At 47.1% G+C, this 16490-nt stretch overlaps 1 protein-coding gene across 12 annotated transcripts in view; it reads right to left on the bottom strand.

Moving 5' to 3' along the window:
* LOC132392501 (calcium/calmodulin-dependent protein kinase type II subunit beta) overlaps window positions 1–16490 on the bottom strand; it is a 316023-nt gene that overhangs the window by 81442 nt on the left and 218091 nt on the right. For 6 of the 12 annotated variants that reach the window (XM_059966473.1, XM_059966460.1, XM_059966467.1 and 3 more), the window contains exons 12-14: window positions 13910–13952; window positions 9246–9317; window positions 4444–4484 (exon numbers count right to left, since the gene is read on the bottom strand). In XM_059966473.1, coding sequence (XP_059822456.1) covers window positions 4444–4484; window positions 9246–9317; window positions 13910–13952 — 156 coding nt within the window. The remainder of the gene's footprint in view (window positions 1–4443; window positions 4485–9245; window positions 9318–13909; window positions 13953–16490) is intronic. The other 6 variants (XM_059966521.1, XM_059966502.1, XM_059966512.1 and 3 more) reach the window with 1 other exon arrangement.

The raw sequence follows: 16490 nt of genomic DNA on the forward strand, positions 1-16490 counted from the left end.
TGTGAGGACTGGAAAGAAGGGAGCAGAAACCAGAACAGAAAGATGAGGGAAGGGGAAGAAACTTATTCTGGCTTCTGTCTCAACATTGACTGTTTATTTCCCTCCATTGATGCTGCCTGATATTCTGAGTTCCTCCAGCATTTTTTGAGTGTTGCTCAAGATTCTGAGCGCCTGCAGAATCTCGTGCAAGGGCAGTATTCCACGTGCCTGCCCCAGGTTATAGAAGAGATCCATTCCCATGGGCTGTTTGTATCCCAAACAGTCAACGAGGCAGAAACGTGGCTGTAACTCAACAAAAGTTCCGTGCAGCAGTCAGCAGATTGATCCAGCTGCTCTCCCAAACACTCTGCCGTATGTACGGGCTCCAAGTTCCTAATCCCGGGAGCACCAGTGATTATAAGAAGGGGAACAGGTGGAATCTTGAATGTTGGAAGTTTCTACCCAAGGGGGAACTCTGTATAAACTTATCCCCGCTCCCTCTCTCTTTGGAATATCAAATTAAGGCCCTGTACTCACATAGTAACAGATGCTACACATAGACTGGAGGAGATATGCAACAATATCCTTGTTTTAATGATGTTATCCTGCTCTTACAAAATGCGGTCTAGACTATTGGCAAGAAACCAGATCGTACAATGGTGATTGTTTTTACTACCTGAATAGTTAAGTTTGTGGAACTTCAAATCATACAAAATTCATCTGGACACCATGTATATTTTTAAAAGCCCCGCTTACCGCAAATACTTGAGGCTGAACTCTTGCAACAACTGAGCAGAACTTGATTGCCTCTCTAACATGTCTTAAGGACAAGGAAATGCATGCGAAGTCTAACATTGTCAACTGCTATCTCAAAAGGAAGCTACAGTACTGTGCAAAAGTTTTAGGCACATTTATATAGCTCGGGAGCCTAAGACTTTTGCACAGGACTGGAGTAATTTTATGTATTACACTGCAGACGTAAAAAAAAAAATCATGACCTCAGTGAGAGATGATAAACCTGATTCTGATATGGATCTCTATTATGGACTGACAATAGGAAGGGGGCAGGGAGAGCGGAATCATAGCTGGGAGAAGGGGAAGAGAGAGGGGTGGGAGCGGGCATCACCAGAGAGACATTCTGTAATGATCCATAAACCAAATGTTTGGTATCAAACGACCTTGCCTGATGTCTCAGAGCTGGGTGTGTCTGTACCCGGGTCACCCCCCGCCCCTGCCACTCCTTCTCTGCCACCTGTCCCACACCTCCTTTGCTCCCCCAAGATTTACAAACTCGCTCTCCGCTCTACATTGACAAATACAGTACCGTCCAGAAGTCATAGGCGCCCCAGCTCTATACGTGCTTTTGCACGGTATTGTCTGTATCGCTGGAAGCACCACCCCAGCTACAGCGCAGGAAACCCTTCACCCGTGAAAACAGCTCATCGCCACTATCACCTTGTTAAGGTCATTGAGGGACGGGTAGCAAGTGACGGCCTCACAAAAGTATGCACACACATTGACAGTTAATAAAAAGCAAGTGGGTGCTTAAACACCTTTCCCAGGAGTGTGATCAGTGCACTCGTCTACTGTGACTGCAAATGATCCCTGCAAATAAAATCCCTTAAACGGTCTACTTTTCCTCATTGATTTAACCCCACTAGCACCTCAGCCACTCTTGAAAAAGGTCCCAATAAAATACACTTCTGTAAGTTGGCTGTTCAGTTTGTCTGCCTGCACGCTCTGGAGCTTCCATCCGGCCTCAGTCAAATAGATCCTTTGTCCCAGCAGAATGGCAACATGGAATAACTAGAGACCTTGAAAACTGAGTAAAGTTAAGGGCCACTATTGAGGTTTGCCTGTTTTTCCAAGCATCCAAACTTTCTTGGCTGCCAACCACGAGGTCCAGATGGACACTGATGATCAGTTCTTTCCTCTGCCAGTACCTGCGCAATTAACTCAGATACAACCATTATTCTGGTGAATAAAAACTGCAGTCTGTGCCGTAAACAGGGTCCTCATAAAACCTCACTCCCTTTTCCTCTCTGCAGTTTGCCCGCTACGCCACGTTTGACTGAGAGGCTCCAGCGTTCCTGTTCCTGCTAGTACCATCCTTCATTCAGGAGCACAAGTCTGGGCTGTCCAATCCAGAGAGACAAGTTACCTGACTGTGTCTGGATGAGTAATTCACAACCCCTCGGAAGTCAAGGCATGCACTATCAGATTTCTGAATGGACAACAAACCCATGTACACTACCTCAATGATTTTTTTTCTTTTTTTTTGCTCTCTTTTTGCACAACTTATTTAATTTTATATACGTAAACTGTATTTTTATGTATTATAATGTACTGCTGCTGCAAAACAACAAACTTCACGGCATATGCCAGTGATATTAAAGCTGTTTTGGATTCTGATTACGATTCCCACTGGTTCACAGCGCAGTATATTGTTTTTGGCTAGAAGTTAACAATTTTACTGCTTAGCATAAATTGGTTGTGGGAATTGGAACCCTGCAGCCTCTTCCCTTTAGTGCAAATGCTTGTTGAGTAATGAGACACAAACCCCTTGAACAAATAATGTTTTTCTGACTTATTTAACCCCACCAGCACCTCACCCACTCTTGAAAAGGTCTCAATAAAACCCCAAACACTTTCGTGAGTTGGCCGCTCAGTTTGTCTGTCTATACTCTCCAGAGTTTCCATCTGGCCTCGAGTCCAGAGGGGGCTGCAAAAGCAACAGGCATCAATAGAGTACAAGCTAAGTTTGAGAGACATGGGGGAAATAGTGAAAGCACTGAGCGTGACCAATTCTCAGAGTATGCCAGGCTAGTAATAATGTGCTAACAAGTAACCGACCAATGGGAGTCAGTATATATATCCAACTGTCCATAAAAGTGGCAGAGGTATTCTCTATTGGAAAAGTTAGGCAATTAAAAAAAGCTGAAACCCCTCTCTGGTTACAATCGGTAATTTTTCATCCTAACGGAACCAAGCCCTTCAGAGTGACGTCAGGAAGCTACAGACTAATTAACTGCCATTAAAGTGTCCTGCCATTAAACTGCATCAATGCAGCTGCATTGTCAAGTGCAACAACCCATGTCTGTTAACTGCCTGAACAGTTATTGCTCTCATATCTTTGCTCTGTCGTACTCTGGGTCTGTTCCGTGCCTTCATTCTCTTTCCCTGTAGAAGTGATCTCCCTAAAACAATGAAGATTCCTAGAGGGCACGGTAGGGTGGATGTGACGAGGATGCTCCCTCAGATAATGAGTCGAGATCTAGGAGTCACAGTCTTAAGGGTCAAGCCACATCGAAAGGAAAGGAGGCAAAACTTCTTCAGTTGGAGAGTGGTGAATTGTTTACCACAGAGAGCTTGAAGGCCTATTTGAAGCAGATTTCAGGACACTACAGTAACTAAGGAGTTTGGATTCAGGACTGGAGGATGATGCTAAGACTCTCATTGAGCAGTGAAGCAGGTTTGAGGGGCCGTGCTGCCAACTCCTGCTCCCATTTCTTATGTTCTTTGCACGAACAGAGGCAGGTCATGGAGCTTCACAGGCAAGGACTCTGACTCAACAACAGAAGCAGGAACAGGTTGTCCCCATTGACACCCGTTCAGCACCACTTGGTGTTGGCAGCTGAACATTTCAAGGAGCAAGGATCTCACTGTGTCAACCTCTCCACCGTTAGGATGGACACGGGCTTGCGCTGAGGCCTAGTCATCATTCAAGGTCCAACCCCAATTCTAGGACGACTGTTAGTACAGGGAAGACAGCCGATCCCAGTGCCTTGTAACATTAAGACAAGGTTAATTGGCTCTCACTAAACAGTCAACATCAAACAGTCCACACTTCAAGGTCACAGTCATGGAAAGAAAACCTCCAACCTTGATTACATGCCAGTGGTTTTTATTGCCCACTGCCTAGCTTGACGCAACCATGTACAACTTGTTCGAACTGTCCCCGCATCCCGACCTCGCACAGTATCTCTGATTATTCCTCAAGCATGCTTGGTCATCAATCAGATCAAATGCACCACCTCAGTGTTGGATGCATGACGTGGTGTGAAGGAGACGTTCAATGTATTGTTGGGTGAAGTGGCGGGGGGGTGGAGGAGGGGTTTGGGAGGAGAACAGAAAAACAATCTCTGCTGAATTAATGCAGAAATGTATGGAGTTAAACGTTTGCAGCTCCCCATCCACTCTCAGTTGGGTTACTTGCAGGTGAAATGCTTTACCCGCAGACACACGTTGTGTGGCTACAGCTGGACCAGCTGCCAATATGCTGGTCAGTTTGAACATCCAAACATCATCACAATCCTTCGTATTTTGTTCCCTTTTGTATTGTTCAACTGTGATAGCAGGTGGTAATAGAAGCCAGAAATGCAAACTAAAGCTACTAATTAAAGCAAAAATAAAGGGCTGACCACTGTGAAGAGAAGGAAGGAAAAAGAATAATCGCAAACCTACCTTCACTCCATCAACCTTCTTGTTTAGTAAACTTTTGGCTGCTGCATTGGGGAGAGGAAAGAGAAACAAAATTACTTTTGTATCTCAGTTTCAGGACTAATGTCCTAACTGTGTAATAGAACCGTCACCTTGAGTACGGACAGACCCACCACACACCCAGAAAGAGCAGTGAAGGAACAGTGACATTTCTGATATTCTTCAGGCAGGACCGCTTACTCACCTGCTTCCCCCGTGTTGGACAGGGTAAAACCCGCTGTTATGTGTGTCTGCCATCTAAAAGGGCCTGGCTGCCCCAGTTGTCAAGAGAGTTCTAACCTGCCTCGTAACTCAGGAGGAACGTCCGAGCCAAATTCCCAGATTCTTGAGATGAGCGAATTACGGCCATGTTTGGTTAACCCATAAGATCCAATGGCTTCCTCCACCCCCCACCCCACCTCCATGATTATACCCATCGACCACACTGCCTGGGCAGAGTTTAGCTTTCCAACTGGGACACTGGCGTTGGAATTTCTGATGAAGTGCATCGTGAGGCACTTAATACAGCAAACTGCTGGAACAAGATCATAAGATGACCAGTTTGTTCTTGCAACCACAGTCAAGCACTTTCTGCTAAAAACTTATAATCCATCTTATCACTTTGTGTTGAAGATTTGTGCTAAGGTTACTGTGAGCCAGGCAATTTTTCTGCAAGGTTTCTCAGGCTGTTTATTGCCCCCAAGCAATAAGCACCCTGACAGGCCTTGCAAGAATAGTTTTTGTAAGTCAGAACCACATCCTTGGAGGAGGTTGCCCTGTGCTGTGACACACACTCTTCCCATCTGCCTGGTGATGGACTGGCTCTGTACTTTAAACGCACAGTCACAAAGCAATGGATCTGCAGCCCGAGCACTGAACCATCACATTGCAATTCTAAATAGTGACGCCAACACGAAATGTTCCTGCAGAAAGCTCAGAATGAAAATTATCCCATTAGCACAGAGTCCAAAAGTCCGACTAAGACATTGCCCTTGGTCAAAACAAATCAGGGAGAAATTCATCCCGTCTGTACTGATGTAAAATGGACACGGTTCAGTGAATACAGTCACATGTGAAATCTAGAGCAAGATATTCTCTTCAGACATGGAGTGTGTGCTTAATCTCTACAAGCCCATCCCTTTTTTTTTATGGCTACCTCTGGCTGAACTGAGCATTATAAAATGCAATCATCATCAAACCCTGACCTCCAACACAAACTGGGAGCCTGCGTATGTGGCCGCTTCTAGCACTGCCCGCTTCCCTCAAGAGTGATACTTCAGCTTGGCTTGAAACGTTTCCCGTTCTTTCCTAACACCCTGTGGCCCTGGGCTGCTCTGTGGGGATTTGGGGCCCAAGCACCATTCAGACAGGCAGCAATTGAGGAATCAGTTGGTTGAAGATTGTGCATGAGCATTTAAAGAGACCTCCTCCAGTTTGTTCACTGCTCACTGACTGACAAGGGAATGGATGAAAACACAACCTTTGAAGAAAATCAGAATTCCCAAGTTTAAAAGCATCAAAACCTTCAGCTTTTCCTTAAAAGATCAGACGCAAATTGAGGCATTATTATATCACCAGTTGAGCTGTTTTTATTTCCACAGGAGTTTGCAGAAATCCAACCTTAAACCTGAGTGTTGTACATAGATTCAGCCATTGTGGAGGAAAGGTTAACAGTTTTCAAGACACTGCAAAAGGAAGGAGAGTTTCGGAGACTGTTACTTGGGCCTTGTTTTCTACAAAAAAAAATCTTCCAAAAGGTACAAAGCTTTATACTCAATAACAATGTATTGCCCTCACTTCAAACAACATGACACAAATGGGTCTGAACAGTCACAGAGCGAGAAAAGAGGAAGAGGGGTTAAGACGAAATAAATCAGCGTTAGAAGGATGAGAACACAGCTTGTAAGAACGGACGGCAGAGGCCGAGTGGAAGCCCTCCTTACCTTGCAGTAAGTAGAAGTAGTGTCAAGAGACAGAAGGATCAAAAGAGAAAGACAAATTAAATCAGATAGTGGCTAGTTTTCATTAGTTCCTCAGTGTTTAATGGAACGCAAACCTCCATATCCCTGTGGTTAGAACTATCCACCAGTAAATATCACACTCAAAATACAGTTAGATCAATACATCAACCCAGTCCCTTGGGCAGAAAACACCCAGGCAGGCGAAATGTCCGCTTTGCGGCAGACATCCCCTGGCTGAAGTCCTGAGTGGAGATACCTCCAGGGCACACAAATTCTGGAAAGTGATGTCCAAGACCCCAGCCAGTTAATTGTTGCAATGATTATGTGCTGGTGACCAGGATAAATAAGAGTGAATAGTGCCAGTTTTGATTAATGGCCACGTCGTGACTTTTTGGTAGGCCTTTAATGAGGAGAGGGAATGGTCTCTAACCCAAGCAATGGGGAAGGTGGTGGGAGTGACCCCAGCCTCACCAGGTTATTGCAGGGGCAGAAGAGTGGGGAACTTCGATCTAAGCTGGACAATTGAGGTAGCAGAAGAGGTCTGGATTGTGGAGGGATGAAGGAGACGACACCGGTCGGTGGGCTGAAGGAAGGGCAAGAATATCCTCAAGAAATTATGCAGACGATGGAAGCACAGTGTCCTAGCAAGATTGCTGAAGGACTGGGGGAGGATAGTCCAGTCGGATTGTTCAGGAGTGAAGAGAATCCCCAGATGGGATGGGACAGGGTATCTCAACTGGATGATTGAGTCTTAGAGGACATCCCAGCCCAATTAAAAAAGATGGATCCCAACTGATTGATGGAGGAGATACCCCAGGGGAAAACTGAGTAACAGAGGGAGATTGAACCCATTGAATCCGTGAGGAATGGACCAAGATTACTGGATTAAGTTGCTGAAGTGGTTAACCCTGGCCTCGCGCATTGGCTTGGGGAGGGTACCGGTGAATAAAACGGATAAATTATCAAGCAATTCCAATGCTGTGCTCCGACAGCATGCTCTGTTGCTTGCAGCTCCCCAGGCGGAACAGCAAGGTGACTCCCGAGCTTCGACAGACAGCTTTCACAGCAATCGGCGCAACAGAGCCCCACACCCGAGCTCCAGCCTTAACCAGCAGCAGCGTGCCCACATCATTTAAGCCACTGGAGTTAAATCATCAGACATCTAACGCTCGGCTCGCCAGAGAACTTGCAAAGAGTGGGTTCACACGGTCTGACCGCCACACATGCACCTCTCCCCGATGCTGCGGCAGACAGAAGTCCCAGAACAAACGACAAACAGGAGCAGGCAAGCTGGTGATCGCATGCAGACTTGGCTCTTTCTTACCGGCATGCAACATTCACTTTTCAAAAGTGCAAGGGCAGCCTCTCACAATCCAAAGCGACAAGGTCACAGTCGGGCGGAAAAAAAAACACTCCTCCCCAAACCCCCCCCAATCCCCTGGTGTGTCTCCTCATCCCTCTCCCTTCATGACAGTCTAGAACTTCCACCTCTAGCTGCCTTTCCGGAGGGTGACACAAACTGGGCTGGATATTTTACAGTGGCCTCAGTGCCTTGTTACTAAGGGCTGTGACCTACAGGAGGTATATCTGTGGTGCAGATGGTAGTAATTGGGAATTCTGGTGTCCGGCTGAACACACCATGTTAATAATGCCAACGGGTACTTGCGTAAGTAAGTCTTGCCTCTTAGGACGAGAATTTCTGTCCATCCTGCATTCTCAGAACTTCTCCTCACAGATGTCGGCAAAATAATTTCCAACTTCTTTTAACGGGAGATTTCTTGATCTTCTGCAGAGGTTCGCGTGCAGGTCACGAGAATGACTGCACTGTGGCACCATGCCACTCGATCCCTGGCACCCACAAGCTCCTCTGCGTGAAAGCTCCTCTCTTCCAGGAGATGGGGCTCGACGGGTGCACCTCCCACAGCTTGCTGAACGGGTGGCAGTGAGGCAGCCTGCTCCCACCGTGGTCAGCGAGCAGAGGCCGGTTGACCCTCCACTCTCTTCACCCAGAGCCAACTCCAACCTCACCTGCTCAGAGTAGAGAAGGGCTAGGGGGCAGGATCTGTTTAACTGCTGTGCGTCTGCCCAGGGAGGCTTCTCATCTCAATGGTTAATACAGGCTCTGTTCTGAGAGTCTCCTGGAAGAACTGAAGACAATGGTGTAGAGCTCCTCGGAGACCAAGTGCAAAGACAAGCCAACACTCTGTACACTGGTGTTGAAACGGGCATCCAATGAACAAGACACACACACACTTCCCAAAGACGAAGGGTCACAGTGGATCTCGACCCGGCACGACGAGAGGACTGACAACAGTGCACATGAAGCATCGCATACCTCTGCAGAGCTGGGACAGACATACGGGGCTGCAGCCAACAAGACAGACTCTTAGTCTACGGAGAGGTCAGATACATGGAAACCAGGACATAATAAACTGGAGCTTCCCACTTGCCACTCCTATCTGAAAGTGTCAGGATGGCAGCTCACTGGCCCACAGCATGGATGCATGGCTGACTGGGAGGTGATCCTCTGGTCGGGCATTAATGCTTAGACTGAGTCCCACATCAGCTCCTGTGGTACCACAAGCAGCCAGAAATTAGTTCCAAAGGGAACTCTGATGCCCCAGTTCAGCTGGAGAACGATGTCCCTAGACTGAGTTCTGTTAAATGTTCACCCAGAGCCTTCTCCCAGCTACCCAGCCACCTAGGACAGGACTGAAAAACCCAGACAACATTGACACGGGGTAAGGAACATTCACAAGGTATGGAAGCAAGAGCGTTAGTTCTCAGCATGCCCTCCACCTGCAGTGTCCGCCCGCACACGTCTACCTTGTTCAACGAGACCAACGGTCGCGCTGGCAGCAGCAGTCATTGTAGCTGGTGCAGTGGTCTGCCTGCCCACTGTCGGTGGGAATAAAAAGAAAGCAATTCACGTCAGCAAAACAGGGTCACCGCCACTCCACCGCGCGCCACCTCCGCTCCGGGTGCAGCCCCGTCCCTGGGCCGCACGCCTGTACGGGAGCCCCCCGTGCACGTCTGCCCCAGCGGCTGAGCACCGCTGCCCAGACAGGGCACTGCGTCGGAGTTCAGGGTTCAATTCCGGCGCTGCCTGTAAGGAGTTTGCACGTTCTCCCGGGATTTCTGGTTTCGTCCCACAGTCCAAGGACATACCGGTTAATAGGTTAATTGATCATTATAAATTGTCCTGAGATTAAGCTAGGATTAAATTGGGGGTTGCTGGCTGGCTCCCGGAAGGGCCTGTTCCAGCTCTAACTCTAAATAAAAACACTGCTGCATTTCTGGTTAAACTATTATATCTGCAGCGATGCATCGAGAAAGGGGAAGAGTTGCATTGCTTCAGAACTCTTCCTATACTATGATCATAAAAGTAAATTGGCTGTGCGTCACTCACTCCAGATGCACTCATCATCTGAACCGCAGAGGAGATTTACCAGGATGTTGCCTGGATTGGAAAACAAGTTTTATGAGGCAAGGTTAGCAGAGCTGGGACTTTCTCTTTGGAGCGTAGAAGGATGAGGGGGGACTTGATAGAGGTCTACAAGATTATGAGAGGCATAGATAGGGTGGATAGTCAGTACCTGTTTCCCAGGGCACCAATAGCAAACACCAGAGGGCATATGTACAAAGTTAAGGGAGGGAAGTTTAGGAGAGATATCAGGGGTGCCTGGAATGACTTGTCAGGGATGGTGGTGGAGGCTAAAACATTAGGGGTACTTAAGAGCCTCTTGGACAGGTACATGGATGAAAGAAAAATAGAGGGTTACAGGGCAGTGTGGGTTTAGTACTTTTTTTTTAAGGAGTAAACTGTGCTGTAATATTCTAGTGTCTTGAAATTGGAACTAGACGGGAAAATAGTTTAGCTCATGGTGGAGTGGCGGAGCAGACTAGATGGGCCGAATGGCCCAGTTCCGCTCCTTTGTCTTGTGATCTTGTCTAGTGTCTAGTGACCAGACTGGGAGAACTCTCCAGCATCTGCCTCATTGTTGCATATCAGAACGGGGGGGGGTGGGGAGGTCTCTCTCATTTGTTGGGGTCCCATTTCTGATGCAGGCTGTGAATGCCATTCTTGCTCTATATGTCCTGCCTAGAGAAGACTGCCCGGAAACGGGACCTACAACCAGGACCTCCACCGAGGCTCCAGTTCACCACTCAGATACATGGTCTACCGCAGCGTGGACCGAAGAGGACTCGTGGACCATCTCCTCCCTGCATCTGAAGTTTCATTAATTCCACGCTTTGCCAAATTCTATTAACTTCACTCTCTCATAACTGTAGCTAGACTCTGCCCAGAAGCAGCAGTGTCATTAACCTTCCCATCCCCCTTTTCCTTGTTCTCACTGTCCGTGTGCACCAAGGGGGTACAGGAGACGCCCTGTCATCAACCCACCCTGGAAAACTAGGAGGTCAGAAGCTGTCACGCCATTAACATGGACAAGCGGAGAATCCCAGCAGCTTGATCGAAGTTGAGAGGCCCGTCTCCGGGCCAGCAGGGGTGGGGGTGGGGGTGGGGGGGATGGTAAGCGGGCTTTGTGTTCCATAGCTGCTCATTGTGAATCTTCAGTCTGGTCCCAGATGAGGTGAACAAGTTTCTATAGTTGAATCCGACTGTTTAACTGTTATTTTCTCTGCAGTCTAACAATTAATTATCTGCTTGTATTTTAAGTAATTCTTATGTGTATTTGCAAGTTCAATATGCCTCTAGTGGTTACATAAAGTATAATTCCAGAAAGCTCTGGAAGCTTCTTTGTGCTGCATTATTTCAATAACGACTTCCTAATTGGTTAACTCTTATTAATAAATTTGAATGGGATTTTTCCTTATATTGTAACTAACCACAAGGCAGTGCCATCTTAGTCTTTTTGTCTTCTGCTGCCAGCTTCCTCTCCTGTTCCCTGTGTTCTATGAATGATTAGCAAAACCATCCTGAAGCAGAAAGTTGTGTGCCTCTTTCCAACTCCTGAAGAAACTTTGGATCAAAAGCATCAGAATTCAACACCGTGAAACTGTATTCTGCCTCGCCTCCATGGTGAGTGGAGAGGGCATGTAGTAGGAGGGAGCTGTAGCGTGGGGTGTAGTGAGGGTATCTAGCCAGGGACAAAGGGAGGGGGTTGTATAGGGAGGAGGGAGCAGAGCGGCTGGTTATCACGGGGTAGAGTAGGGTATGTATGGCAGGGATTCTATAATCCAGCTATAAGGGGAACTTTGGAGAATTCACAGTGAAGTCTAGGGCAATCACTGGCAGGAGGAACACAGGGCAAAAGTCAAACTGGAATTCTAGACTTGCTCAGGGCCAATGAGTTGATGCACAATCTTTAATCACTGTTCTGCACAAATCTCTTAACACAAGAGATTCTGCAGATGCTGAAAATTCAAAGCAACACATGCACACAAAATACTAGAGGAATTCAGCAGGTCAGGCAGCATTCACGGAAATGACTACACAGTTGATGTTTCGGCCCGAGACCCTTCATCACGGCTGGAAAGGGAGGTGAGGGGAGGGAAAGGAGTATAACCTGGGGAGGGCGACAGGTGAAGCCAGGTGGGTGGGAGAGGGGCATGAAGTAAGAAGCTGGGAGGTGATAGGTAGAAAAGGTAAAGGGCTGGAGAAGAGGGAGTCTGACAGGAGAGAAGAGTGGACCATGGGAGAAATGAAAAGCAGAAGGGCACCAGGGAGGTGAGAAGAATAGGTAAGGTGGGGTGGGCCAGAGTGGGGAAATGAAGACGAGGGAAGAGGGAAGAGGGAAGAGGGAAGGGAGAAAAGTTACTCAAAGTTGAAGAAATCAATGGTCATGCCATCAAGTTGGAGGATACCCAGACAGAATATGTGGCGTTGGTCCTCCAACTACAGAATGGCTTATTGTGGGAGAAGAGGAGGTCAGTCTGGAGGATTCTCCTGAATTCATCTTCGTGCCTCCTGTCCCATCTCCATTCTTCTTGTCTGCACTTGTATAAAGCACATCTTCACAGCTGCTACCTGACCTATTTCAGATTCCCAGCACCCACAGTAATTGGCTTCCAGTGATATGGGCAAGGAAAGGGGGCGTGGGGAGGGGCTTTTGAGTAACGTCAATGTTGGGAGTTCAACCTGAATGAGTGAGATGAAAGGAGATGGATAACTGTAAGCCACACAAGTCACTTTGGCACAAAACACTCAGTGTATTGGGATGACGGCAACCCTGGTTGGGTGGCGCCAAGACTTGAATGTCCAATTGAATCAAAGAATGCTGTAACTCAGCCTATAGAACCAAACTGATTTGGTCAATCCAATTAGTTCCATTATATCACTTGCCCCTCCCAATTCTTTCCCCATATCCCTGCTTTTTATTTTCCTTCGAGCATTTATCCAACTCCCCTGATGAAGCAACTATAGATTTCCCATTCCCAATCCTAGCCTCATGTTGAACACCATCACTTTCTCTTTAGTGCATCACCACCAACCAGCTTCTCCTGGGGAAATGTTCCTCTCTAGCCCCATTCTCTACTCTGGGGAACAATGTCAGATTCACTGGGGAATCCATCGTCCCTGGAATCATTCCAGTCAGTCTCTTTCTCATCCTCTGCAAAGCTTCCACGTTCCCTCCAGAAATGGTCTGTGTGTGGATCAGTAATATCTGCGTTCATGAAATGGCCGAACCTCAACAGCCCCACTCCCAAATCCTTTCCTCAGCCCAATTCAAACTTTACACTTCCTTAGATCCCGTGAAATCCCCTCCCAGACCCCCTCTCTGTACAGACCTCCTCCAAACCAATCTTTCTGATTGGGCTTCCAACCATAAGCTCCTTCCCAGATCTCCCCTCGCTGTTGACTACACTAATTCCGTTCCCAGTGTCTGGGCAGCACTCACTGTCTGCCCTGAATTACCCACGAGATGAGGCCATCTCAGAGGGCACTCTGCAGTCATCCACTGATGGCCCGGAGTCACACAGAGGCCAGACCGAATAAGAACAGCAGGGTTCCTCTCCAGCAGGACATGAACCAGCCGGGTTTCTCCAACGACCTAGCTGTTTTGTCATCATCATTTTTCATGAGTAGAGCAAAGCCAGATCATTAAATTCCCACTGCTGCCATCAGTACACCCTAATAGTTTAAACATACACCCTCCATTTCAAACTCAGTCTGCAGATTGCTAATCAGGGTAATTTAACTTCTGTTCCACAACAGTGCTGACACCACTGATTCACGTGAGGAGTGTTTTGAGATACCCCCTTGAATAACCTGGCATGACGCATTACCTCCTGCTTCCAAAGTGCATCTCGTGGGTGTTATACAATGTGAACTGCCTTCTTATCTTTCCCTCGTGTAGAAGCTGTCTCATCAAAAGTACAAACTACACACCACACTCTTTTCCTTGTTTTTAACCACAGAACTCTGCACCTTGAAATAAACACTAAGACTTTCTGACAGTCTGTATTCATTTGCCAAGTTTGGACTACTGGCTGTTTCAGAAGGAACTGCTTTAGCGGAAGCCTACCTGAGAAGTTCCGTGTTGCTAACATGGTTGTAAGGATGGCACCCTGTATGGGAGAGAATGACAGTGTCAGCAATATCAGATAACATAACAGTTGTGTTTGAGCACAAAGCAAACCCATCCGATACACAACTGACACGGTTCTTTGCAAGAGGAATTTTGCAATGTGTGAAACATAACAGTGCACAGCAAGTTCCCACAATAGCAACATCAGAAATGGTCAGATCACACACTTCACTGCTGTTCATTTGCCAGGACACCAGGGAAGCCTCGCCTGCTCCTCCCCAGTGGGCGGCACTTCAGCGTAACAGTTTAGTGCATCGCTTTAGAGTGCCGACGATCACTGATTGGGGTTTGATTCCTGATGACATCTGTGAGGAGCCCATACGTTCTCACTGTGACGGTGTGGGTTTCCTCTGGGTGCTCTGATTTCCTCTCACGTTCCAGACAGACGGGTTACGGTTAGGGAGTTGTGGGCATGCTACATTGCGACACTTGTGGGCGGCCCGGCACACACCCCGGACTGGGTTTGTCGTCGATGCAAATCGACGTGTTTCGCTTTATGTTTAAAGGCTCACGCATCAAATAAATCTAATTTTTCTTTAATCCAACAATTGAAAGGAGCCTTTACATCCACCTGGAAAAAGAGGCAGCTCTTGATTTAATGGCACACCTGGAACGTGAGGCGTCAGACAGGGCAGTACACTCTGACACCACACTGGAGAGTCAGCCCAGATTGGGAACAGGAGAAAATCTGCAGATGCTGGAAATCCGAGCAGCGCACACAAATTGCCGGTGTAACTCAGCAGGCCTGGCAGCTTCTATGGAAGACTGGAGCTTGAACCCACAACCCTCGACTTGAGAGGGTACAAGTAAACCAAACTTACAAGTCTAACCTGAAAGATTTTCAGCACCAGATTATGGGCCTAAGGTCCTGTTTCTGTGCTGTACTGTTCTGTGATTTAAGTTCCAAATTGGAATCAGCAACTATAGAATGAGGACTGTTAACCCCGGTCTCTTACTCTTTCAATACCTCAAATTATTTCCCCTCCCTTTCTAAACAAGAGCTTGGGGTCAAACCTACAGCCTCATGGCATGGGACAGCAATGTTGTAAAACCAAGGGTTGAATCTATTTTAAATCAAAGGACTTTCTCTAAAATAACTATAACTGACGCCACACAATTCATAATGCTCTTGAACAGATAGGAGAGGGCACGGTGGAGATGCAAGTTTATCTGCTGTGTGAGTTGAGACAGATTAAGTGTTTTATTTGTAAAACAGTTTCTCATTTGCAGAAAAGCATATACTGTGATTTACCCCAAATGGCAAATCCCTTCTTGACTTGACTTCTTGAAAATAAACCAGGAACCTACTTTCAATCTGAGCTCTCAAGTTGACAAAAAAAAGGTGTGGGACAGGGTGCATCGCTGTCTACAACAATGAGTAGCTGGCATCTGGAACAAGCTGCCAAAGGCGGTGGGGGGAGGCAAGAGCAGTATCAATATTTTAAAGGTATCTGAGCATGTACTTGAATGTGCAACATGCAGAGGGATGTGGTATTAATGCAGACAATATAGATAGGAATGATGACCAGCATGGGCCTGTGTCTACGCCCCATTGCACTTTAATTCTATTAGATGAACTACATTACTGTGAGTCATTGCTGAATGTGTGGCCAGAAATGATTACTTTCTGTGAACGTTTGAAAATGTGAAGTCAACAGAGATATTAATTAATTGGCTACAATTGAGACTGGCTGCCATTTGCTCTGCTCCATTTACATTGCAAATAGTCACTGTCCTTCATTAACTTGGGGTGAGAGGATTCAGAGAGGCAACATTCAGAACTAGGCAGCCAAGCCTCAGAGAGTGTCTGTGGGTTTAGACTCTTCTCGGGCTTCCAGCCAGGTACAGGTATTGACTGTAGCTGACATTTCAACGACAGACTCTGCCATCTTCATCGGGGATGGTGAAATTTGTCATCGAAGTGTCGGTTATAATTGATATCTGTACCCGGCTGGAAGCCCCAGAAGAGGTCATTTGTCATGTACGCTGGGAGAGTACCAGATCGTTTTTCACTCTATGAGTTTGTTATCAGGAAGTCTCTGATCTTTGCTTGCCCACAACATGGGCGGATAACAAGGAATCCCAAAGCAGATAGAGCAAGGGATCTGTTGTGATAGCCAAAGGAGAGGAAGGGTGCAATCGCAAATAAGGCAGGCCAGTGGCTCCACCTCATTAGCAGTTTGAGGAGATTTGGTATGTCACCAAAGATTCTTGGAAATTCCTACAGATAAGACGGTGAAGAGCATTTCGACTGGCTACATCACTGCCTGACATGGAGACTCCAATACACAGGAGTGCAGAGACTGCAGAGGATTGCAGACTTAGCCAGTTCTATCATGGGCACAGGAAATCTTTAAGAGGCACTGCCTCAGGAGAGCGGCACCCTTCATTAAACACCCTCACCATCCAGGACCTGCCCTCATCTTCTGTTACTACCATCAGGGAGGAAGTACAGCCTTAAATTCATTGATTCAGGCACAGCTTCTTCCCTTCTGCCATCAGATTTCTCAATGGTCCA

The sequence above is a fragment of the Hypanus sabinus genome, chromosome 1, assembly GCF_030144855.1.
Source record: "Hypanus sabinus isolate sHypSab1 chromosome 1, sHypSab1.hap1, whole genome shotgun sequence".
NCBI lineage: Eukaryota > Metazoa > Chordata > Chondrichthyes > Myliobatiformes > Dasyatidae > Hypanus > Hypanus sabinus.